Source organism: Mustelus asterias, chromosome 19, assembly GCF_964213995.1.
Source record: "Mustelus asterias chromosome 19, sMusAst1.hap1.1, whole genome shotgun sequence".
NCBI classification, from domain to species: Eukaryota; Metazoa; Chordata; class Chondrichthyes; order Carcharhiniformes; family Triakidae; genus Mustelus; species Mustelus asterias.
Genome location: NC_135819.1, coordinates 80,123,358 through 80,149,843, shown reverse-complemented (window position 1 = coordinate 80,149,843; position 26,486 = coordinate 80,123,358). Strand labels below are relative to the sequence as shown.

The following is a 26,486-nucleotide window of genomic DNA, read 5'->3' as shown; positions in this document are numbered from 1 at the left end:
GACCCAAGCCGCGAATCGAACCTGGGTCCCTGGTGCTGTGAGGCAGCAGTGCTAACCACCATGCTGGTGAGAAATATCTAGATGGAAAGTATACCTTAACTGTATTGATCATATAAAGGTCCTGACATATAGATTTCATAGAAACAGAGCAAACGAGAGTTCCAGGGAATGTATTACAAAGTCTCTTTATTCCTTCATGGGATGTGGGCATTGCTAGTACGGCCAGTATTTGTTGCCCATCCCTAACCGCCCTTGAACTGAGTGGAAGGCAAGAGTCAACCACATTGCTGTGGACCTGGGAGTCACATGTAGACCAAACTGGGCAAGGATAGCAGATTTCCTTCCCTAAAGGACATTGGTGAACCAAATGGGTTTTTACGACAATGGAATTAAAAGTCTAATGATGACCAGAGGTTTTTTCTAAAAAATGAATTGAATTCAAAATACACCATCTGCCATGGTGGGATTTGAACACAGATTCCCAGGGCAGTATCCTGGTTCTTTGGATTACTAGTTCAGTGACAATACCACTACATCACCACCTCCATCCATCAGCACCAACATTTTCCAGGTTTTGATTTTGGAAAATATTTGAATACTATTACCTGATATTTAAGGTTTCATAGCATATTATTCCGGAGTGTTTTTGGATAGTGCAGAAAACACAACCCCAAAAAAATGTTATGCAGTATTTATTGCAGAGTTGGATAAATAACCAATTTACAGCTGCTGTTGATACAAGGTAGGTGACAGAGACATTCATTTGTGATCCAAGCTCACCTCTGATGTATAGGAGGCATATTTTAAAAATTGTTTAATATACTGCACAATTTATATGGTTATCAGTACATGGTTCAAATACTGATTTATATACATACATCCAAGTAAAAAGTTATTTAAAAACTACTTTGCAGTTCCAGTTGCTCATATGGAGTTTTTCTATCAAACAACAACTTTCAAAAACAGAATCAAGTCTGATCATGCAAATGTGAATCTATTTTCTTTTTCAGATAATGTCTGGCCCATTGTCCATCTTCAGCACTGTTTTTCTTGGAGATGGCCACAATTGTCACGAAACCCTGCTGATGTTACGTGCGAGAATGTTCCAACCTGAACACCAGTTTCCCATGATGTACTGTTCTTTTTTTGGATATTAGGGAGAAGCGTTTATGTAAACTGAGAACTCAGATCTTTCATTAAATCACAAATAAAAATTAAAGTAGAAGATAATAACTCTGCAAAGAACAATCTTATACTTTGACAAATTAACACTAAGCACAAAATCCAAAAGTACGATTCCCTCATAAATCCCAAATTCTGTTGCGACCCCAATTTCCCAGACAACAAAATCAAGCCAATGATTTCCACACCAGACATCTTAAGTGACCAGGGCAAGAGAATGGTCTTCAATTACATAGAACATAGAACAGTACAGCACAGAACAGGCCCTTCGGCCCACGATGTTGTGCCGACCTTCATCTGAAACCAAGATCAAGCTATCCCACTCCCTACCATCCTGGTGTGCTCCATGTGCCTATCCAATAACCGCTTAAATGTTCCTAAAGTGTCTGACTCCACTATCACTGCAGGCAGTCCATTCCACACCCCAACCACACTCTGCGTGAAGAACCTACCTCTGATATCCTTCCTATATTCAGTGAAGAAAACAATCTTCTGCACAAACTGGTTGTTGCCCTCAGCACTTCATCTCTAGTCGAGTCCCAAAGATGGCTGTCCCTCTCTCCTGCTGCCTTCAGCCCCTAATCTCTGGCTGAACTGGTTCCTGGAGATGGCTGTATCTCTCTCTCTCGCTGCTGCTTCTTCAACACCTCATTTGTGTTGAAACTGCTTCCTGGCTCACAGCACTGACTACCAATTGTATTAATTGCAAGAACACTGCTCCCTATCTTTCCTTTTCCATCCTTTCTTAGTTGCTGCCCTGACATGGTTTGCAAAATACATGGCAGTTTGATTTTATTTGTGCAAAACTCATTTCATTTTAATAACATCCTATCATTTTGTGACACCATTTATCATATCTGTTTTACCTCATTTTTTGAGCATCTTTGTTTCTAGGTAGGACACAGTACTAAAGAATTGTTTTGGTAGACTGCCTCAAAGCAGAAAGGGGAAGGTAGCTGTTTAGCTATTTTCTTCACTCGGAGAAGAGCAGTCTATATCTCCCAGGCCACACTGTTGATAAATTAAAGTCTTTCAACTTCCTCCTAATACATCCAGCATGTTACAGTTGTACAGAATTTTAAACTTGGTAAAAATGTTCAAAAGGGTCTTCACAGGAGTGTTATCAAGCATCAGGTAATATTAAAAATGAACAGGAACTAATCAAAAAAGGTAGGTCTTAAAGAGCGTGCTGAAGGAGAAAAGAAAAGCAGACGGGTTTTTAAAGGGAGGGAATTAGAGTTTAGGGCCCAGGCCGCTATAAGCATGGCCACCAATGCTGGAGCAAATAACATTCGGGATGTCTAAGAGGCCAGAATTGAAGCAGCAGAGGAATCTTGAGCCACTGAGGGGCTGGGGGAAACCACAGAAGAATGGATGTGGAATTTGAAATTAAGATCTCCAAGCTTGATCATTCCATTGATGTCTTGGCTCCTCTCATCTTCCAACCTAAATTTTTGCTTATCCAAATTTCCATTTCCTGTATCTAAACTAATTCCAAATTTACTCAATCACTCCACTTGCAGATCTTCACCAGTTCCCCGTGACAACACTGGATTTTAAAAATCCTCATCTTGGTTTTCAAATCCTTCCATGGCCTCATACCACGTCATCTACATGATCTCTTCCTGCCCAATCTACGTACTCCTGCAACTCTGGTTTTTGGTGGCTGCGCTATTGTCTTAGCCCAAAGCTCTGCATTCTCTTCCTTCTCTCTCCTCTTTAAGATACTCCTAAAAACTTAACTGATCAAGCTTGCATTCATCTTTTCTGATTCTCCTTCTTCGACGGTGTAAAAAGAAACAAAAATGGTTTTAATTGCTCTGGTTAAGCATCTTGGGATGTTTTACTGTAACTGCATTATGTAGATAAATAATTATTAAAATATAAAACTCTTACAGCAAAGTTAACTATAGAAAACCTTGATTTTTTGATACTACATAATTTATTGTATGTTGACTTAATTGGGGGAAAAAACAGAATCCCGATGAGTCAAATCCCAGGTGATCCGCCCACAAATTCATGTTAAACAAGGAGCTTTGTGATGGCTGAGACAACCCCATTCCCACATGAATATGTCTCTATGTAACCTATATGCCTACAAACACACAGTCCATGTCAAAAACAACAGATTCAAATACCAAATGCAAACAGTAAAGCACTGAATGTATGAAAAAGTCTTTATTTGATTTGTTCACACCTTGTAAAAGGCCAAAGTTTTGCATTGAAAAACCAAGAGTTAGCCCTGGAAAAACCCCCGAATCTTTTTCTGCTTAGCATGCTGTCTTTTGCAGGTGTGAGATACAGTCCACAATGTCAATGTAGTCAAACACATTTTCTGTATTTTTGTGCTGCAAAGTCCTGGAGCATCTTTACGGCTTTTGCGGCATCAGCGAGGGAAACAGGCTGGTGAGCAGATAGATGTTCATTGGAGTCTTTGGGATCATCTGCGTCTTCAGCTGAAGAACGTACTACATCTATGATGGCATCACTGGTCAGTTCTGTCCTGCAGCACACAGCATCATCTATTGCCATGCAAGTTTCTATGGTTGTTTCTGCTGGAATTTCCATGCTGTTCTCCCGCAGGCGAGTAAAAGGTTCCTGCTCATCAGGTTGGTTGGCTTCTCCTGCTCCATCTCATTGGCATCTTGTGCAGTTGTAACCTGATTGAACCCAGCATGGCAGAAGCTGTTGGCAAGTGTTGCTTCTGTCACCATCTTCCATGCCTTCCTCATCATGAACATGCCTCTAGTACAGTTGGATCGTATTCCTGTTTATTGATGGCCTCAAGAACCAGAGAGAGCAGCTGCCATCAGGAGTGGGTTTTCATTTCAGGCTCCTAATCCCCTGATCCATTGGCTGGAGCGTGGCCGTGGTGGTGGGAGATAAAAACATCAGCTGGATGCTTGAGGCCAGTGATGTTGGAGCGTGCAGGACAGCTGTCTGGTGACGATCATTTTCCCTTTTGCTGATATGTTTTGTCCACTTATCTGATCCAAGCCTCAAAAATACTGGAGGTAATCCAGGCAGTTTTGTTCGTCTCGTACTGTACGGGGAGTGTCTTGACATTCACGAAGCAACTTAGCTTCTTGGACTTTCCTATCATAAGAGGCGGTGGCTTTTCAGTGCCATCCATGTTGGAATAGACCATAGCAGTGACACATTTCTGACTCTGTTTTTCACCTTTAAACAAAGGGTGGTCTGGCAAAGACAGTAAAACAGTCCGGTTCGACAGGTCTGAAAAGTGATGCATACTCATTCAAAATGTGGGCGAGACCATTTTGGGGCCAATCTGTCATTGCTGTTGTAATCGCCACGCCCTCACCGCTTACTGTGTGGAAGACTGTGCCATGCTAGGTCTTGAATCGGTCCAGTCATCCATCACTGCAGGTGAACTTCATGTGGCCCAACTTCTTTGCCAGGGTAACTCACCTCTCCTGCAGAATTGGACTGGAGATGGGAATGTTCTCTGCTCAGGCTGCCTTAAACCAGGTTGACAGAGCTTCTTAATTGTCAGGATAGGCAGCCGTCCTTATCCGCTTCCTCGCTGGAGAGAATGCCTGCTTCTTGAACTGTTCCAAGATGTTTGTCTTGTGTTTCATAATGGTGGACAAACTTGATGGCAGAATCTCCCACTCCTTTGTGATATCACCTTTCTGCTTTGCGCCATGGTTTTCCACTTGCAGTACCAACTTCACTTTCTCTCTGATCGACAACACTTTTAGCTTTCTCACAAGTTTAGCCATACTGGCAGATTTTGCCCATCCTTTCAGAGAATTGCAATAGCAAATGATGGTTTGTCTCGCAGTCCACGATTTTGCACTTGTTTTGTCTTACTCTGCTCCAAGTGGTCAGCACAGTCATCTTTGACAAGTTCGGCAAATCCAGAGTTATCAGCACAGAATCTCAGTTTATCCCAGGTATCGCTCGATGGAATTTGCTATCCTTGTGGCAGGGTTGATGACAACTTCAACACAGTAAGAAGTCTCACAACACTAGATTAAAGTTCAACAGGTTTATTTGGCATCATGAGCTTTCAGAGCACTACTCCATCAGGTGGAGAAGAAGTGTAATCCACCTGATGAAGGAGCAGCAGCACTCCAAAAGCTCGTGATACCAAATAAACCTGTTGGACTTTAACCTGGTGTTGAGACTTCTTACTGTGCTCACCTCAGTCCAATGCCAGCATCTCCACATCATAACTTCAACATAACCAGAACTTCACATCATTTGCATTTAACTCACTGCAATTTTACTGTACATCCCTTAAAATAACAACAAAGAAAATTACATTGCAGGAACAGGCCCTTCGGCCCTCCAAGCCCACACCGACCATACTACCCAACTTAGCTAAAACCCCCTACCCTTCCAGAAACCATTTCCCTCTATTCCCATCCTATTCATGTATTTGTCAAGACGCCCCTTAAAAGTCACTATCATATCTGCTTCCACTACCTCCCCCAATAGTTGAGTTAATTCAAATAGAAATTTATATTCAGCTACTCTACATTTTTACACAATAATTAGCACTAATTGATAAACCACAAATAATAAATCTCAACACATTTTCAGTTGCCTGTTTCTCAACGAGTTCAAGTATCAGCAAACACTGCAAGTTAAAATATTAAATTGAAACACAGCAACATTGAAAACAAATGAGTGCATAGCCTTCAACACTGAGGGTGTCTTGATGTAGTGGAGCTTTTAGTCCCTTTTAAAAAAAAAGTGGGCCGATAATAAACCATTTTCTCCGCAAGCACGATGGGACATTCCCTTTAAGAGTGCAGGCACCCTCTCTGGTGCAGAGATGTTGAGAAAAGGGTCGCATCTACCACCCACACACGCTATAAAAATACACCTGTCATGTGCATTTTAATTATGAGAGACTTAGCAACAGTCTCATTGCCCGAGGATCGCATTCTATTTATATACAGAAAGAAAGTGGACCTCTTTCGATTGAACTGCGCCAATCCCTTTAATTTTTCTCTGCCATGACCTCTTAAAGGGGATGGAAATAAAAGGCGCCATTTGCCCGATTTAAAGGTACCGGCACCCAAGCCCTCAGAAAAGATTATTGCCTACCACATACTTCCCCGCTGCTTCCCCCAAGAACTATATAGGTGAGCAAAGTAGAACAAAGAAGCCGTTTGAGAGGAGGCGACCGCTGTCAGCGACAACACCTACCTCCCACTCGGGTCGGCGACTAGGCGCCGAATGAGTTTGCTTTTTGAAATGCAAACCGACCAGCAGGCGCGTGACACAGGGGCTCGCTCCAGCAGCCAACGGTCGCGGCGGCTGGCTGTGCCCACTGCGCGTGCGCCGACCTCCCCCTCAGTCAGCCAATAGCCTGTGTGCGCCTGCGTGAACTCCGGCAGTCGAAGCCGCGGCGACGGCCGCCACTTGCTGCGCCTGCGCATCAGCTCCCTCCGCCAGGCCAGTCTTGTCAGCTTGCAAGTCCCTCCCGCACTGGAACCGTCGCGCCTGCGCATTTGGGCCGAACCGGCTGACGGGCTTAGCGCGCGTGCGCATTGAGCTCAACCGGCCGGCAGACGGGCTCGCACGCGCGCATTCGGCCGCAGTGCGCGTGCGCACCACTTCGGGGCCAGTCAAAGAGATGGAGCGCGCGTGCACGGGGGTGGGTGGGCTTGGAAGCGCGCCGCCGCTGGGCCCGCGCGTGCCCGACCCCCGCCCGCGCGTGGCATTGTGGGTGCCCGGGTTGCCCGCCGAGGCGCGCGCGGATCGAAGGTAAGGCACCGAGTGGAACCATCGAGGGTTAAAAAATTTAAACCGCGACCGTTAACCAAAAAACAAAACTCCCCGAGCGGCCGGCAAAATATCAAAGAAGCGGCATTTTAACCCTGTAGCGCCCACAGGAGTCTGTCCTTAACCATCTCAATGTCTCTCTCAGCACACAGGTTCGGCGGAGAGCAGGAGGAGGGCGACAGAAGAGACATCTTTTTTAAAGCGTTGAGAGTGAATATATACATAATATATATAATATATATCCGCACACACATACACACTGCTTCCTAACCTCTATATGCACGCCAAAACGTACCTGAATCATTGACCATGTCGGTGAGGGAAACGTTCAATCCGGAGCACTATGAGTTGGACAAGAATTTCCGTCTGACCCGCTTCGCCGAGCTGAAGGGGACGGGGTGCAAAGTGCCGCAGGATGTCCTGCTCAAGCTGCTGGAGGCCCTGCAGGAGAATCACTACCAGGAGGATGAGCAGTTTCTGGGGGCAGTCATGCCCCGTCTGGGTGAGTCTGCATACCCTTTTGCAGAAATTTAAAACTGGAATCCGCATTTGCAGCTTGTATTATTCTGCTGTGCTCTCTGCACATTGCACACTCGCTTATTTCTCTTTCTCTCCCCCTCCTTCAGGGTTTGCAAACAAAAAAAAGAGGTGAAAAGTTAATGCCAACTCTCTCTCTGCCCCCGCCCCGGTCCAATCTCGCTTTAATTAAAGAGATCAACTACTTTATTTTTCCCTCCCAAAAAAAATCCAATATTCTGCCCCACTTTATCCATTCTTTCACTTTTCAGATCTTTGGGTTAAATTAGGGTTTTTCAAATGGTGGTAATTGAAACCTTGTCTCTCACTGTTCAATGTATGTATGTCTTTTTAAGAAAAGTTGTACAGCAGTGGAATTCATTAACCCTTCAAAGTCCCTGCATCAAATAAGCATATGTGTATATTTGGTATGGTTAATTATGGTTTTTACTCAATTTTGGAACTCTGAATTTGTTTTGCAAAATACGATTAAGCAGTACAATTGTTAACACTTTGCATGTTTCAGAAATGAACAAAGTGTGTGATACAAACATTTCTCTTATCACTGTAAAGGCACATGTTTCACTGTATGTTTATATGACGAATGGGAGCTTTAAAATGAATGTTTGCATGGAGGAAGACAAGAAACGGCAGAGCTCCAGAGAAACTTAGAAGTCCATGTACAATATTAAAATGTGGACACATGCAGAAAATAATCAAAAAAGTTAATGGTTTATGGTTTATATCTGGAGGACTGGAATACAGGGGGCGGGGGTGGTCAGGGAAAAAATGACATTTGTATAGTGCTTTTTATGAAGCCATCCCAAAGTGTAATGTAGGAAATGCAACAGCCAATTTGTACATAGAAATCTCCTACAAACAGCAAGGTGCTAATGACGAGCTGATCTGTTTTTGTAATGTTGATTTGAAGGATAGATATTGACCTGAACACTGGAGATAACTCCCTTGTTCTTTATAAATATCCAAAGCTATGGTTATACCATACCTGGGGTACAGCGTTCAGTTCTGGAAACACCCCTTTGGAAGAATATATTGGCCTTGGAAGTAGCACAGCGTAAATCTAGCAGAATGCTAGATTTATGTGTTCCCAAGGTTAAATCACAAGACAAGGTTGGCCAAACTGAGGTTTTACTCCCTGGAATTCAGCGAGTCATGAGGTGATTTTGCTCAAGTTTTTAAGTTATCAAGGAGTACTGATCACTGGTAGTAACTATATCCACTGGTTGGGCAGCCTAGGACTGTGCCTAAAATAATTAGAGTCAGGTCTTTCAGTTTTGAGGTTTGGAAGCACTTCTACATGCAAGGAGCGCTGCAAGTGTGGAACTTTCTTCTGCAGATGACAGTTGATGCTGGATCAGTTCATTTTCAATCTGAGATTGTTAGATTTTTACTAGCTGAAGGTATTAAGGGAAATGGGATAAATGGAGTGTATATGGAATTAAGTTGCATACCAGCCATGATCTTGTTGATTGTTGGACCTAGCTCAAGGGGCTAAATGGCTTCCTATTCCTAGTAAGAGTTTTAACAACACCAGGTTAAAGTCCAACAGGTTTATTTGGTAGCAAATGCCATTAGCTTTCGGAGCCCTGCTCCTTCATCATGACGAAAGAGCAGGGCTCCGTAAGCTAATGGCATTTGCTACCAAATAAACCTATTGGACTTTAACCTGGTGTTGTTAAAACTCTTACTGTGTTTACCCCAGTCCAACGCCGGCATCATAGAAACCCTACAGTGCAGAAGGAGGCCATTCGGCCCATCGAGTCTGCACCGACCACAATCCCACCCAGGCCCTACCCCCACATATTTACCCGCTAATCCCTCTAACCTGCGCATCTCAGGGACAATTTTAACCTGGCCAATCAACCTAACCTGCACATCTTTGGACTGTGGGAGGAAACCGGAGCACCCGGGGGAAACCCACGCAAACACGAGGAGAATGTGCAAACTCCACACAGACAGTGACCCGAGCCGGGAATCGAACCCAGGACCCTGGAGCTGTGAAGCAGCAGTGCTAACCACTGTGCTACCGTGCCACCCACATCTCCACATCATTCCTATTCCTAGAACAGTGATGCCTCTTTCTAAAGTTACTTTGCTAACTGAAAAAAATACTGCAGATGCTGGAAATCTGAAATAGAAATTGAAAATACTGGAAATATTCAGCAGCTCTGAGAGTAACTTTCGCAAAAAAAAAGTGAATATTTCGGGTTGGAATTCTGATGAATGGTCATGGACTTGAACCGTTAACTTTGTTTCTCCACACACACACACACCAGATCTGCTGAGTGTTTTGAGCATTTTCAATTTTCATTGCTTTGCTAGTTGACTTTGTTTAAATTTTAATATAGGAGATATTAAATATCTCCTATATCTCCTGTCTGGCACAAAAGCAAATTGGGTAAGAGGGCCAATCCATGGCTTACAAAGGAAATTAGAGAGAGCATCTGATCTAAGGAAGAAGCATACAGATTGGCCAAGATAAATAATAGGTCTGAGGATTGGGAGCAGTTTAGAATTCAGCAAAGAAGGACCAAGGGATTGATTAAGAAGGGGAAAATGCAGTATGAAAGTAACCTTGCCGGGAACATAAAGACTGATACTAAGAGTTTCTATAGATGTGTGAAGAGAAAGAGGTTGGTGAAGACGAATGCTGGTCCCCTACAGACAGAAACGGGGGAATGTATAATAGGGGACAAAGAAATGGCCGAGCAACTGAATACATACATTGGTTCTGTCTTTACAAAAGAAGACACAAATCAGATGCCAGAAATGGTGGAGAATGCAAGGTATAGTGAGAGGGAAGAACTGAGGGAGATCAGTATTAGTAGAGAAATGGTGCTGGGAAAATTGATGGCATTGAAGGCGGGTAAATCCCCAGGGCCTGATAATCTACATTCCAGAGTACTCAAGGAAGTGGCTCTAGAAATAGTGGATGCATTGGTGGTCATCTTCCAGGGCTCTATAGACTCTGGAACAGTCCCTGCAGATTGCAGGGTAGCTAATGTCACTCCAATATTCAAAAAGGGAGGTAGAGAGAAAACAGGGAATTATAGACCAGTAAATTCTCCAATCCATTATCAAGGACTTTAGAGCAGAGCATTTTAGAAAGCAGTGGCAGGATCAGACAGAGTCAGCATGGATTCATGAAGGGGAAATCATGCTTGACAAATCTGTTGGAATTCTTTGAAGATGTAACTGGTAGAGTTGGCAAGCAGGAGCCAGTTGATGTGATATATTTGGACTTTCAGAAAGCGTTTGACAAAGTCCCGCATAAGAGATTATCGTGCCAGATTAAAGTGCGTGGGGTTGAGGGAAGTGTAGTGATATGGATAGAAAACTAGGTGGCAGAGAGGAAACAAAGAGTAGGAATTCATGGGTGCTTTTCAAATTGGCAGGCAGTAACTAATGGAGTGCCACAAGGATCGGTGCTGGGACCCCACAATATATATTAATGATTGGTTGATGGAACAAAATGTAACATCTCAAAGTTTACAAATGGTACCAAGTTGGGTAAGAGGGTGAACTGTGATGAGGACGCAGAGATCCTTCAGAATGATGTGGACAGGTTGAGTGAGTGGGCAAATCAATGGCAAATACAGTAGAATTTGGATAAATGTGAGGTTATTCACTTTGGAAGCAAAAACAAGAAGGCAAATTACTACCTGAATGGTTGTAAATTGGGAGGGGGAGTGTGCAGCGGGACCTGGGTGTCCTTGTGCACCAGTCACTGAAGGTAATCATGCAGGTGAAGAGGGTAAATGGCATGTTGGCCTTAATTGCGAGAGGTTTTGAGTACAGGAGCAGGGATGTGTTGTTGCAATTTGCTACCAAATAAACCTGTTGGACTTTAACCTGGTGTTTTTAAAATTCTTACTGTGTTCACCCCAGTCCAACGCCGGCATCTCCACATCATTGTTGCAATTATACAGGGCCTTGGTGAGGCCACACCGAGAGTATTGTGTGCAGTTTTGGTTTCCTTTTCTGAGGAAGGATGTTCTTGCTCTTGAGGGAGTCCAGCGAATGTTTACCAGGCTGATTCCTGGGATCGCTGGAGTTCAGACGAATGAAGGAGGGGGGGGCGGGGGGGGATCTCATAGAGACTCATAACATTTTAAGAGGACTAGACAAGGTAGATGCAGGGAGGATATTCCCGATGGTGGGGAGTCCTGAACCAGGGGTCACAGTCTGGGGATTCAGGGTAGACCATTTAGGACAGAGGTGAGGAGACATTTCTTCACCCAAAGCATGGTGAGCCTGTGGAATTCATTACCACAGGAATTAGTTGATGCCAAAACGTTGAATATATTCAAGAGGCGGCTGGATATAGCACTTGGGCCGAATGGGATCAAAGCTTATGGGGAAAAAGCAGGATTAGGCTATTGAGTTAGCTGGTCAGCTATGATTGTAATGAATAGTGGAGCAGGCTCGAAGGGCAGGAGGAGGCCATTTGGCTTCTATATTTTGTTCTGTGTTTGAAGTAAATAGCAAGCGCTATGTACTGCTGTTACTTATACGGACGGTATTGGTATTGTCCAGGAATTTGGTGCTGTTAGACTCTTGCTCGTCTAAAAAGGATCAGCTTGCATGTTGAAATCCTGAAGAAACATCTAATAACTGCAACAATACTATTGAATTATCTGCAATGGCTTTTACTGTTGAGAAAACGTTAAAATGATAAACAGCTTCAAAACATAATTTATTTGCCTTTTTCTCTTTTGTCTCTTTCTTTTTCACTTATATCCTTTTTTGTCTTGCATTTTAATTAGGTTGATTGATTAGGGTTAGGTTGATTGGCCAGGTTAAAAAAAAAATTGTCCCTTAGAGTCCTGGGATGCGTAGGTTAGAGGGATTAGCGGGTAAAATATGTGGGGGTAGGGCCTGGGTGGGATTGTGGTCGGTGCAGACTCGATGGGCCGAATGGCCTCCTTCTGCACTGTAGGGTTTCTATGTTTCTATGTTTCTAATTGGTAAGCTTAACTTGTTTTTGTATTTCTATTAAATTGTTGTAAGTCTTTGGAGCTAGGTTATTGAAACTTGGGGTTCAGGTCATTATAGCCACCAAACTGAGATTCCAGACTTTTTTGCCAGAAAAGTACAAAATGACTGATGTGGGAAAACATCCACTGAATCAGCATAGAGTACCACTTTCAGCTGTCTGTCGCAGTGTTAATCAATTCTGATCACACGTTTTGCCATTTCATTATTCAACATTATGGGCCCGATTTTACCATTTTCATTCTAAGTGCCGAATCTGGCTGTAGTACAGATCCGACTTAGAAATCCGCTTTCAGGTGCCCCCATATGCTCTTAGCCATCTCCAGTCCGATTCGTGCTGTGGGCGGGGCTTAGTGTGGCCGGAACGATCGGAGCTCTGAACTGTGCATGCGCAGTTAGAAAAAAATTGGAAAAAGCGCGCCCGTGTCGGATCACTCTCAAGCTGCAGAAAGCGGCCCGGGAGCGAGGGTGTATCTCGGGGTGGGGGGGGGGTGCAGATGGATCTCTGGTGGGGGGGGGGCAGATGGATCTCTGGTGGGGGTGCGGGGGGCGCAGGGGGGTCCGCTGCCACTCTGCGGGTGATTGGTGGGGGGGAGGGGGGTGGTGGATAAGGGGGACAGTGACGTGTGTGTCCCTTATTCACCCCCCCACTACCCAGACCAGTCGCCACCCCTGCCCCCTTCCCCCTCACCGATCACCCGCAGGGTGGCAGCAGACCTCCCTGCCCCCCCACCAGACAACGATCAGCCCCCACCCCCCCCCCCCCACCACCAGACAATGATCGGCCCTCCCCAACCCCCCCCCCCCTGCCAGGGATACATCTGACCCACCTGCTCCTCCTCTCCCCCCCCCCCCCCCCCCCCCCCCCGCCCCAACCAGACAACGATCTGACCTCACTCCCCTCCTCCCCCCTCCAACCAGAGAATGATCTGACCTGCCTCCCCCTCCCTCCCACTCTCCCACCACTGATCTGAGTCAGAGAGCCGTTGGAAGCACTGAACGCGCTCTTCAGAGGCTGGAGCACCCGATTCAGACTTTTATTCAGCAGGTCCCTAAAAGCGCGGTTCCGGATCGGCAAACGCAGTGGTAAAGGGGGAAATGCTGATAGAGTTGGGCGGGCAGTTCATTAATTCAATGTAAATGCATGCAAATACATTTAAATCGTCGTTGTGCCCGATTTGGGCGTGGAACGGATCCCCGCCATTCGCGGGTCTCGGTAAAGTGGCGATCTGTGCGGACACGGGTGCAGATCGCGATAAAGTCCAAAGATGTGCGGGTTAGGTTAATTGGCCAGGTTAAAGAAATTGCCCCTTGGAGTCCTGGGATGCGTAGGTTAGAGGGATTAGTGGGTAAAATATGTGGGGGTAGGGCCTGGGTGGGATTGTGGTCGGTGCAGACTCGATGGGCCGAATGGCCTCCTTCTGCACTGTAGGGTTTCTATGATTTCTATGAAAGGCCTCACACCCGACTTTACCGCGATTATGCGCCCGAAAACGGGCGCAAATTGTTGGTAAAATCGGGCCCTATGACTCTTTGACTCTGTTTCCCACTTGCATAAATGGCTCTTTATCATCACTTTCCATCATTGACCAAGGCTCATGATCCTGAGCATGGAATCCCCACCTGGGCTAACTTGAAAACAGGCAGGAGCAACTACCCCTCCAACTGTCCAAGGTTTCAAAATGCCTTGCTATCCTTAAAATGCTGCCGTGAATGTGAAGAGCATTGCATAAAACTTGATTACCATGCATCCAAGGTAATGTTAAAGATCCTAGAATATAGATTGTAATCAGAATCCATAGAATCCCTACAGTGCAGAAGGAAGCCATTCAGGTCATCGAGTCCGCACTGACTGCAATCCCACCCAGGCCCTATTCCCAACGGCGGCACGGTAGCACAGTGGTTTGCACTGCTGCTTCACAGCTCCAGGGTCCCGGGTTCGATTCCCGGCTCGGGTCACTGTCTGTGTGGAGTTTGCACATTCTCCTCGTGTCTGCATAGGTTTCCTCCGGGTGCTCCGGTTTCCTCCCACAGTCCAAAGATGTGCGGGTTAGGTTGATTGGCCAGGTTAAAAATTGCCCCTGAGATGCGTAGGTTAAGAGGGATTAGCAGTTAAAATATGTGGGGGTAGGGCCTGGGTGGGATTGTGGTCGGTGCAGACTCGATGGGCTGAATGGCCTCCTTCTGCACTGTAGGGTTTCTATCTATCTTCTATCTATATTTACCCTGCTAATCCCCCTGACGCTAGGGTCAATTTACCATTGCCAGTCAACCTAACCTGCACATCTTTGAACTGTGGGAGCAAACCAGAGCACCCAGAGGAAACCCACACAGACACGGGGAGAATGTGCAAACTCCACAAAGTGACCTGAGACCAGAACTGAACCCGGGTCCCTGGCACTGTGAGGCAGCAGTGCTTGCCACTGTGCCACCCTAATGGTTTGCTTTGGTTTCCATTGGCCGTGATCAACTGAGAAGAATTGTGGAATTAGAAAGGCTATAACGGTGATGACAATGTTCAGCAAAAGAATCATAGAATATCAGTAAGAAGTATACACATGCGTTGTGGACTGTCAAAGGCTGGGTGGACTGGCAAAAGCTTTTGGAAGTGACAAACAATCCGAATTGATTGGAGAGATAAAATAATGATTTTAGCTCTGCTTGTGGGACAGATTGCTACAATCCGGACAGATTGAAACTGAACCTGGTGTAATTGGGTGTGGATGAGACCAAGCTGTCTAAATCACTGCTGTTTTTTACCATCTGTGCAGATTAAAAGAAGCTATAGATAAAGGTCAGGAAGGTGTTGAAGTAAGAGATCAGCTGGTGAACGTAGGAGATCTAATGGATGAAATGAATGAAGTGGTGAAAGTTGATGGAATAAAAGTTAATATAAAAGATTAAAATTGGAAGAAATAATGATGGGACAGCTAAGGTCCAATGGGATGAAGTAAAAATGGTTGAGAACTTCAAACCTTTTGGTGTCCAGATCACCAACAACCTGTCCTGGTCCCCCCAATGCCGACACTATAGTTAAGAAAGCTTGCCAAAGCCTCTACTTGCTCAGGAGACTAAACAAATTTGGCAGGTCCGCTACACCTCTCTCCAACTTCTACAGATGCACCATAGAAAGCATTCTTTCAGTTGTATCACAGCTTGGTATGGCTCCTGCTCTGCCCAAGACTGCAATGAACTACAACGGGTCATGAATGAAGCCCAGTCCATCACTCAAACCAGCCTCGCATCAATTAACACTGTCCACACTTCTCATTGCCTTGGTAAAGCCGCCAGCATAATTAAGGGCCCCACACACCCCGGACATTCTCTCTTCCACCTTCTTCTGTCGGGAAAAAGATATAAACGTCTGATGATACGTACCAGCCGACTCAAGAACAGCTTCTTCCCTGCTGCCATCAGACTTTTGAGTGGACCTACCGCGCATTAAGTTGATCTTTCTCTACACCCCAGCTATGACTGTAATGCCACATTTTGCACTCCCTCCTTCCCTATGTATACTTTGTCTGTATAGCATGCAGGAAACAATACTTTTCGCTGTATACTAATACATGTGACAATGATAAATTGAAAAAGAAAGGTCAAAATATAAATGGTCAACAGCTGGAATCATAATTTAAGTACCTTGAAAATATCAATCATCAGAAGATGATTGCTGCCGGAAGTAAATCAGAATTCGAATAGCAATGGCAAGGAACACATTCTCCAAACAGAAAAAAATTACTCAGCATTGAATAAGTAGAAATCTTAAGAAAGGGAATATCAAGATAGTGGTTCGGAGTATCTTATTGTATGAAACATGGACCTGAACCAAAGCAGACATCCAAAAACTGGAAAGTTGTGACATGCGGTTCTGGAGAGGGATGAAGTGGGTAAGTTGGAGAGAACAGGAGCAATAAAGAAGCTCTTCGGATGGTGGAGGAGGAATGATTGTTAGTGAATATCATCATGAAAAGACAACAAGGTTGGATTGGTCCATATTCTGTGGCATGAGAACTTGCTGCAGGCAGTGATTGAAGGAAGGATGGAGACCAATGGGGAGAAAGACAATGATGTTAGAAAATGGGAAGCTCCTACAAGCAACAAAGAGGAAAGCGTCAGACTGTGAGGCATGGAGAGAAGCACTGAATTCCTACAGTGCAGAAAGAGGCCACCGAGACTGCACCGACTCTCCATCCCATCCCTGTAACCATGTGTATTTAGCATGACTAATCCACCCAAACTGCATATCTTTGGACACTAATGGGCAATTTAGCATGGCTAATCCACCAAACCCACACACCTTTGGACTATGGGAAGCAATCGGAGGAAACTCGCACAGGGAGAATGTGCAAACTTCACACAGTCACCGAAAGCCAGAATCAAACCCGGGTCACTGGTGCCACGAGGCAATGTGCTAACCATTGTGCATTGCATTGCCCTGAGTCTCGAAATGAGCAGAAGACCTCGATGAGCCACACAATCAAATGCCAGAATAATGTTTTTGTAATATTGAGCCTGTGGGCTAATTCTTGAAGCGCTTTTGGCACTCTGCTTTCTATAATCGTACACCTTTGCTCTTAACATGCATAGAAAATAGATGGAGGAGTAGGCCATTCAGCCCTTCGAGCTAGCTCTGCCATTCATTATGATCATGGCTGATCATTGGATTCAATACCCTGACCCTGTCTTTTCCCCCACACTTGATTCCTTTAGCCTCAAGGACTGTATCTAATTCCCTCTTGAAATCACACAACATTTTGGCCTCAACTATTTGCAGTGGTAGTGAATTCCACCGATTCACCACTCTCTGGGTGAAGATGTTTCTCCTCACCTCAGTCCTAAAAGGCTTACCCCTTTATCCTCGAAATATGACCCCTAGTTCTAGACTCCCCCACCATCGGGAACATTCTTTCTGAATCTACCCTGTCTAATCCTGTTAAAACTTTATAAGTTCCTTTGAGATCCCCTCTCACTCTGCTAAACTCAGCTTGAATATAATCCTAACTAATTTAAGTCTCTCCTCGCATGACAGTCCCGCCATCACAGGAATCAGCCTAGTAAACTTTTGCTGCACTCCCTCTATAGCAAGGACTTCCTTCCTCAGATAAGGACACCAAGACTGCACAAACCCCAAGTGTGGCCTCACCAATGCCCTATACAATTGCAGTAAAACATCCCTATTCCTGTACTCAAATCCTCTCGCTATGAAAGCCAACATACCATTTGATATCATTACTGCCTGCTGTACCTGCACGCTTACTTTCAGTAAACTGATGCACAAGGCACCAAGGTCTCGCTGAGTATCCACCCCTCTCAATTTACACCAATTCAAAGAATAATCTGTCTTCCTGTTTTTGCTATCGAAGTGGATAATCTCCCACTTATCCACATTGTACTGCATCTACCATGCATATGCCCACTCAGCCTTTTTTCTTGCCAATTTGTATGCTTCTTCTTTGAATCTAGCACTATCTCTAAGTTCCCTTCTAAGCCATGGTTTGGCCACAGTTCCCTTTCCATTCTTGTGCCAGATAGAAACAAATAATGTTTGGAGTTCACCTATTTGTTTCTTGAATGCCTGTCCACTGTCCTTTATTTCAGTAATATTTCTCAGTCCATCATAGCCAACTCACGCCTCGGACCATAGTTACCTTTACTGAGATTCAGGACCCTGGTCTCAGAATCAATGACCTCACTATCCACCTTGATAAAGAATTCTATCATATTATGGTCACTCATCCCCAAAGGTTCTCTCAGAACTAGATTGCCAACTAATCCTTTCTCATTGCACAATGCCCAATCCAAGATGGCCAATTCCCTTGTTTTATTAACGGGCCAGAAAACTATCCCGTACACACTCCAGAAATTCTTCCTTTATTGTACTGTGACTAATTTGACTCATCCAATCTATATACAGATTAAAGTCATCCATAATCACAGATATCCCTTTATCACATACATCTCTGATTTCTTGAGAATTGTTAGTTACCTATCTCTAGCCCTTCACCATCGCTACAGTAGCCTGTTGCTCAAATGTGCAAGAGCAACTGGTACTGTATTTACAACAATGGATACTTCAAGAACTGTATTTACTAATTCTTGAAGTATCCATTGTTGTAAAGCCTTATTCCCATTAATAACCTGGTGAAATTCTTAGATTTCTGCTTTATTCTTAGCAAATAGTTACAATGCTTGTATGGCATTTATGTAGCAAATTGCTGTGCTCTCTGTAAGCAGAGTGATAAACTTGCTAAGAATTGATACATAACTCTTTTGTACTTTACCTTAAGAACGAAAATGCACAGTTGCTGAGGTGGGTGGAGTGGGAAACACTTAAAGCTTTGTTTTACTTTGAGGAAGATTGGTCAGTTTATGTATTCCCATTACCATAACTGCTACAGTACTACTTCACTCTATGCAAATAATTAAGATTGGAGGTTTTTTAGATCCTCTTTCGATCTGTTATTTTTATACTTGTTTCCCATTTATTGTAACTTTGTTTATCTCAAATTATCTTCCGCCATTAATTTTTCTGTTCATTCTTCTGGCCTTAGATATACTGTGACTTTCTTTGCATTTGAAAAGAAACAAAATTAATTATTGAAAAACAACTGCACTGGCATTCTAATATAATATTGCATTTTTACATTGAATCTTTAACTGCTTTTCAAGGCTTGAGATTGTGTGTGGTGTGCGTTTTTAAGCAGCATTTTATTTTTCCTTGGTCCAAATACTGCCTTGCCGATTTGGAATTTGTATCCAATAAAATTAATAAGAAATATGAAATGCTACCTTCTTAAGTGGTAGTTTTCATAAATTGACCTAAGATGTGTTTTTATTTTCTTTTTAACATCTGCAAGTAGTTTCAAATCACATGATATAACTAATTTATGTAAACATGCTTCTGTATTCACTCTTGAATTTGGAAAATGTTCCACTTGCATTTCCCCAGTAGTCTCAAAAAGTAAATTTCATCTGATCAGAAGGAGGATTGAATGAATGTCGTTCATTGACCCAACATGTTAGAGCTAGCTCCAGTAACCTAATGTGGATTCACTTTGTTGCTATGCTGATGGAATGAGTAAATGGTGACCATTTTATCATCTTGTCCAAAAGACAGCATCTCTGTTGCAGCAATCCTTCAGTATTGTGCTGAAAACCCAACCATGCCTCTGTAGTGGGACTTGATCCACAACATGATTGAGGAAAATGTTACCCTTGGACCAAGGCTGACAACCATAGTACAGAATCAAAATTGAGGGATGCATTTGGTTTGCAAGTTTAATGTTGGTGGCAAGTTGTAAAACTGAATTCAAAAATATCTGTTAACATGTGGACTGGAAATTAGTCATGAAAACTGCTGGATTATTTTCAGAGATGATAACTTTCAATCTTTTCTGGCCTACTTCTGACTTTCCTTCTACAATGTGGTTTGTTCCTATGCTCAGTGTACCCAATAAATACTGTCCGGGCTATATTGCCCACATTCCAAGAACAAACAATATAATTCAAAAATAAAATGCTTCTGCAATATAAACCTGGAGTAAAGGACTGACTGCCCTGGGATGAAGCAGCATGCAGGCTTTCTTGTCCAGGAAGTCCAGATGTCTCTAGATTTGGCGTTAACAATAGTTATAAAGGAAAACTATTGCATCAATGACAGAGTTGTAGTGTAAATGAATAAATAAATTGTTTTTTGGGTGCTTTGTTTGTATTGGGTGATAATTATCTGGTCGCTTAGTGTTCTCTAGTTGTCAAAATTCAATTAGTCTTTTGGCCTTCCTTCATATGTCTCAAACTTCGAACAAAATTGTATGCTCCAATTGGTAAAGGACTTCCTGATTTCTTGCTCAATCAAATAAAGTTGTTCAATATTTATTGGTTGTTACTATTAATTTGTAATTATATTTCTGTCATTCTTAATTGTTCATGAAAGTGCCTAGACAAAATTGCTGTCTCTTTTTATGAATATAGAAACTAGAAGCAGGAGTAGGCCATTCGGCCCTTTGAGCCTTCATTTTGATCATGGCTGATCATTGAATTCAATATCCAGATTTCCCCCCTTCCATATCCCTTTAGCCCCAAGAGCTATATCTAATTTCTTCTTGAAATCAGACAATGTTTTGGCCTCAACTACATGCTGTAGTAGTGAATTCCACACATTCACCACCCTCTGGGTGAAGAAATTTCTCCTCGCATCAGATCTAAAAGGTATCCCATTACCCCTAGTTCTGGAGTCCCTCAGCATTGGGAACATTCTTTCTGAATCTACCCTGTCAAGCCCTGTTAGAATTTTATAAGTTTCTATGAGATCCCCCTCATTCTTCAAAACTCCAGTGAATATAATCCTAACCGATTTAGTTTCTCTTCATATGACAGACCTGCCATCCCAGAGATCAGCCTGGTAAACCTTCGCTGTACTCCCTTTAAAGCAAGGACATCCTTCCTCAGATAAGGACACCAAAACTGCATACAATATTCTAGATGTGGTCTCACCAACACCCTATACAATTGCAGCAAAACATCCCTATCCCTATACTCAAATCCTCTCGCTATGAAGGCCAACATACCATTTGGCTTCTTTACTGCCTGCTGTACCTGTGCGCTTACTTTCAACAACTGATGCATGAGGACTCCAAAGTCTAGCTGAGTATCCACCTCTCTCAATTTACACCCATTCAAGTAATAATCTGCCATCCTATTATGGCTACCAAAGTGGATAACCTCACATTTATCCACATTATATTGCATCTGCCATGCAGATGGCCACACACTCAGTCTGTCCAAATCACGCTGAAGCATCTCTGCATCCTCCTCACAACTCACCGTCCCACCCAATTTTGTATCAGTGCAGATTTGGAGATAATACATTCAGTTCCCTCTTCCAAATCATTAATATATAATGTGAACAGTTGGGGTCCTAGCACAGATCGCTGCGGGACTCCGCAAGTCACTGACTGCCAATCAGAAAAAGTGACTGCCAATCAGGAAAAAAAGAACAAAAAAAACACAAATGCTTAATTTGAGCATAGATCAAGACTTCCTGAAAGGTGCATGACTGTAGTTGCATTGATCTTCATCGTTCTTCCAATGATGCAATATCTTTTTAATTTTTGTACAGTTTTATGCAAATACTGTGTAGTGCAGGACCAGCGGTAACCTTGAGACTGCTGACAGGCCTTGGAAAATTGTATGCTCTCTAAGACAGCCTTTCCTTAAAATTCAACTCGTGCTTTGCTAAATTTAATTATAGTAGTAGCTAATCAAATGCCATAAGCAAACATATGTAATTAAATTGCTATAAATATTAGACTTTATGGTTTAAATAGGTATGATCCCCCACTTGGATGAAGTATTTAAAAATTGGTGATTTTGTTTTTAAAAGTCCAAAAATGCATTCTTTCAATTTGTCAGTCAGTTTTAATGAGTTTTTATTATTAATAACTTAGAAGTATGTTTTTGAACTTCCTTCACATTAGAGGAATTTATGGCATGGAATCGTTCTTTGCTTTTGATTCCAGCACTTGTAATCCCCAAAAATTAATGGCTGCCAATCGATATATATTTGGAGTGAGCACAGCTGATTCTGAAAGGTGAGTAACTCTTGAAATATTTAGTCTGGCTTTTACTTTTTGATAGGATACGGAGCACCAAAAATGAGCAGTTGATTGCAACCGCTTTAAGATGAAATATTGACAAAATAATTGACAACCAAAAAGCCAAATAATTAAGACTCCTCTCAATTTTTGTCAGTCACTTTTGCTCATTTTCTCTCTCCTGTTTCTTGATGTCCTCTCTCACGCCACTCTGCCCAGCCTTGCATAAAGAATAGCTATCTGGGAATGTTGGAGCTGCTGCTTTACCGGGAACTATAATCTGCCACTAGTTGATGCCTTAAAAATAGATGAAGGGAGTCAGAGAGAGGAAAAAAATGTGTTCTAGCAATTGTTTATAGCAGCTGCATCCATCCTTGTAATGATGTGTGAAATTAAATGTCAGCTTGTATGTAGAAACTTGTAAATGAGTTTATGCCTTTCCCTTTTGTAACTTGAAAGTGTTTGTTTATATTGTTGCAACCAGAAAAGCGATTGAGGTGGAACCAAACTTGATTAAGTGGGTGGAAAATAATTTGTTTCTGAAGTTGAACATTACTCAAACATAGTTATAGGCTATAGAATGCCACATATATTTGGAATCAGTTGATGTTAACGCTTTCCTTTTTAGGATTATATAACATTCATTTGTTTTGAAAATAATCTCTTGATTTGATTTTGATTTGATTTAATATTGTCACATGTATTAGTATACAGTGAAATGTATTGTTTCTTGCGCGCTATACAGACAAAGCATACCATTCATAGAGAAAGAAAGGAGAGAGTGCAGAATGCAGTGTTACAGTCATAGCTAGGGTGCAGAGAAAGATCAACTTAGTGCGAGGTAGACCCATTCAAGCGTCTGATGGCAGCAGGGAAGAAGTTGTTCTTGAGTCGGTTGGTGCGTGACCTCAGACTTTGTATCTTTTTCCCGATTCTTGGCCGATTTGAAACATCTTTCTCTACATTTGACTGTTTCTTTGGATCTGGGCTGTACTGAAATTTGCTCCTGATTTTTAATAAAGGTTACAGACTATTTTTCCAGTGGGCTATTAATTTTACAGGATCCTTTGGAGTTGTTACCGCAGTTATGATCAGAGATCAGTAATTTCACACAGCTTACACTTTAATCAGTTTCATTAATTTAAAAAAAAATCATTTATGGGATGTGGGCATTTCTGGCTAGGGCAGCATTTATTGCCCTTGAGAAGGTGGCAGCAATCTAACTTCTTGAATCGCTGCAGTCCTTGAAGTGTAGGTACACCCATGTGAAGTTAGCAAGGGAAGTGCAGGATTTTGACCCAGCTACTATGAAGGCTCAATGATGTATTTCCAAGTTAGGGTGGTAAGTGACTTGGAGGGGAACCTCCCGGTGTTGTTCCCAGGTATTTTGTCATTCTAGTTGTTATAACTGTCATGGGTTTGGAAGTGCTGCCTGATTTGATTTGATTTATTATTGTCACATGTATTAACATACAGTGAAAAGTATTGTTTCTTGCGTGCTATACAGACAAAGCATGCCATTCATAGAGAAGGAAATGAGAGAGTGCAGAATGTAGTATTACAGTCATAGCTAGGGTGTAGAGAAAGATCAACTTAATGCAAGGTAAGTCCATTCAAAAGTCTGACAGCAGCAGGGAAGAAGGTGTTCTTGAGTCGGTTGGTACGTGACCTCAGACTTTTGTATCTTTTTACTGAAGGAAGAAGGTGGAAGAGAGAATGTCTGGGGTGCGTGGGGTTCCTAATTATGCTGGCTGCTTTGCCGAGGCAGCAGGAAGTGTAGACAGAGTCAATGGATGGGAGGCTGGCTTGCGTGATGGATTGGGCTACATTCACAAACTTTTGTAGTTCCTTGGGCAGAGCAGGAGCCATACCAAGCTGTGATACAACCAGAAAGAATGCTTTCTATGGTGCAGGGCTGAAATGATTGCCATAAGAGGTCACAGGTTTAGGGTGCTGGGGAGTAGGTACAGAGGAGATGTTAGGGGTAAGTTTTTCACTCAGACGGTGGTGGGTGCGTGGAATCGGCTGCCGGTAGTGGTGGCGGAGGCGGATTCGATAGGGTCTTTTAAGAGACTTTTGGATAAGTTTATGGAAGTTAGTAAGATAGAGGGTTATAGGTAAGCCTAGTAGGTAGGGACATGTTCGGCGCAACGTGTGGGACGAAGGGCCTGTTTGTGTTGTAGCTTTTTTATGTTCTATGTTCTATCTGTAAAAGTTGGTGAGAGTTGTAGCTGACATGCCAAATTTCCTTAGTCTTCTGAGAAAGTAGAGGCATTGGTGGGCTTTTTTAACTATAGTGTTGGCATGGGGGGACCAGGACAGGTTGTTGGTGATCTGGACACCTAAAAATTTGAAGTTCTCGACCCTTTCTACTTCATCCCCATTGATGTAGACAGGGACATGTTCTCCTTTACGCTTCCTGAAGTCGATGACAATCTCCTTTGTTTTGTTGACATTGAGGGAGAGATTATTGTTGCTGCACCAGTTCACCAGATCCTCTATCTCATTCCTGTACTGAGGAGGTCAGTACAGGAATGAGATAGAGAATCTGCAAGGCCTGAGGAGCCTTGCTGAATTCCTGCAGTGTATCTTGAGATGGTACACATTGCTGCTACTGTGTCGGTGATGGAAGGGGTGAATGTTTGTGAAAGGGGTACCAATGAAGTGGGCTGCTTTGTCTTGGATGGTGTTAAGCTTCTTGAGTGCCGTTGGAGCTGCACTCATCCAGAGGATCATTGGAGTTGCACACATCCAGCCAAGTAGAAGGCATTCCATCACACTCCTAACTTGTGCCTTGTAGATGGTGGACAGGCTTTGGGAGTTGTTGGTGAGTTACTTGCTGCAGGATTCCTAGCCTCTGACCTGTTCTTGTGGTCACAGTATTTATACGTCTAGTCCAGTTCAGTTTCTGGTCAATGGTAACCAGAATGTGGTAATTCAGGACATTCTGTAAGTTGAAGCAGATTCAGTGTTGTGAAAATGGTTGGCTTAGAAGCATGCTGTACTATTCTGATTGGAAATGGGCTTATTTAGATCGGCCAGAAAGATGTTAGATTAGCATCTTTTTTATGCATCATTGCAAACTAGATTGGAGTGAAATAACATAGAAAATACTGGAAAAACTCAGCAGGTCTGGCAGCATCCGTGGAGAGAAACCGAGTTAACGTTTCAGGTTCATGACCTTTAATCAGAATGGACCTGAAAAGTTAACTCTATTTCTCTACACAAATGATGCCTGGACATCCTGAGCACTTCCACTGTTCTCTAGATTCCTTTGCGATTTCCAGCATCTGCAGTATTTTGCTTTTATGTAATGTTTTAGATTGGAGTGAAGTTGGATTGAGTTTTTTGGGTGCTAAACGGAAAGTGGCAATAAAAGGGTTGCACTGTAAATTAATCATAGGGATAGTTTAGTGAGTTTATTTTTTTTATAATATAAACTGTACAGCATTTATGTAAATAGTTCTTCCAAGTATTTACACCACTGTTACCCTTTGAATTCAAATATTAATAGTTATTCCTATTATTCTCTGAACAGGATTGGAATTCTTAATAACTACTATATATAATAACCACTTATATATAACTTCTGCTAAGTTACGGGAGAGACCTGAATCTGTTTCAGAATATTGGATTTCTGTGTTGCAAAGCAGCTCTGTGCAGATATGAGAAGTTTCAAATCTTGGCTATCTTCTTAATGGAAGATGCCATAGATTATTGAAGAAAAAATAGTTTTATTGGTCCTTAACAAAAGCCATGTTTTTCAGTGATTTAATTCCTGGCTGAACAGTAAATTATAGTTCAGTGTCAGTAACTGAATTGCATAACTCCATTTGCTGGCCAGCCACTCCAGCTACTTTCCCTGGCCACAGTCTCTGGTTGAACAAGACCATTTGTAACCTTAGTGTCCTATTTCACTTTATGACAGCTTCTGACCTCATCACCAAGACCATCTATTACCACATCATTATATCGTCCATCTCTGCCTCAGGACATCCTCTGATGCTCACATCCATACCTTTGTTGCCACTGGCCTTGATTTTTCCAGTGCTGCTCTGGTTACCTTCCACGTTTTGTAAGCATAAGTTAAACCAAAACACCCTGTTCTTATGAGGCACCTTAGAATCTTTTACCACATAGCTATAAAAATGTGCATTGTTCTTTTCCTCTGGCATTGCATTTGAATCATAGAACAGAAGAGGTTTTAACAGTTGTTTAAATCATTTTTTTTAAATGAATGGCCTCCCTGAAAAACTATCACTTCCTTGGAGAACTGGTATTTATCTGGACTCCCAAGATTTTCATACTGAAATCTTGAACAAAGTAAACCAATTCAGTTGAATGGTTGTAATAATGAATCTTTGATCTTGGAACTTTTAAAAATTATTGATGGCCCATTTTGCTGAACTCGTGATTTCT

General features: G+C 42.8%; 1 protein-coding gene and 1 long non-coding RNA gene across 2 annotated transcripts in view; one reads left to right on the top strand and one right to left on the bottom strand.

Annotated features, from left to right (window-relative positions):
• Positions 1–679: 679 nt before the first annotated feature.
• Positions 680–6,411, bottom strand: LOC144508094 (uncharacterized). Its single transcript, XR_013500204.1, has 2 exons — positions 6,262–6,411; positions 680–2,961 (listed from the first exon to the last, which is right to left on the bottom strand). It is a non-coding gene; the product is annotated as an uncharacterized LOC144508094 (long non-coding RNA).
• A 408-nt stretch (positions 6,412–6,819) lies between these two features.
• Positions 6,820–26,486, top strand: part of sephs1 (selenophosphate synthetase 1) — a 61,879-nt gene continuing 42,212 nt past the window's right edge. Inside the window, exons 1-2 of the mRNA XM_078235975.1 lie at positions 6,820–6,924; positions 7,088–7,444. Coding sequence (XP_078092101.1) covers positions 7,252–7,444 — 193 coding nt within the window. The 5' untranslated portion in view covers positions 6,820–6,924; positions 7,088–7,251. The remainder of the gene's footprint in view (positions 6,925–7,087; positions 7,445–26,486) is intronic.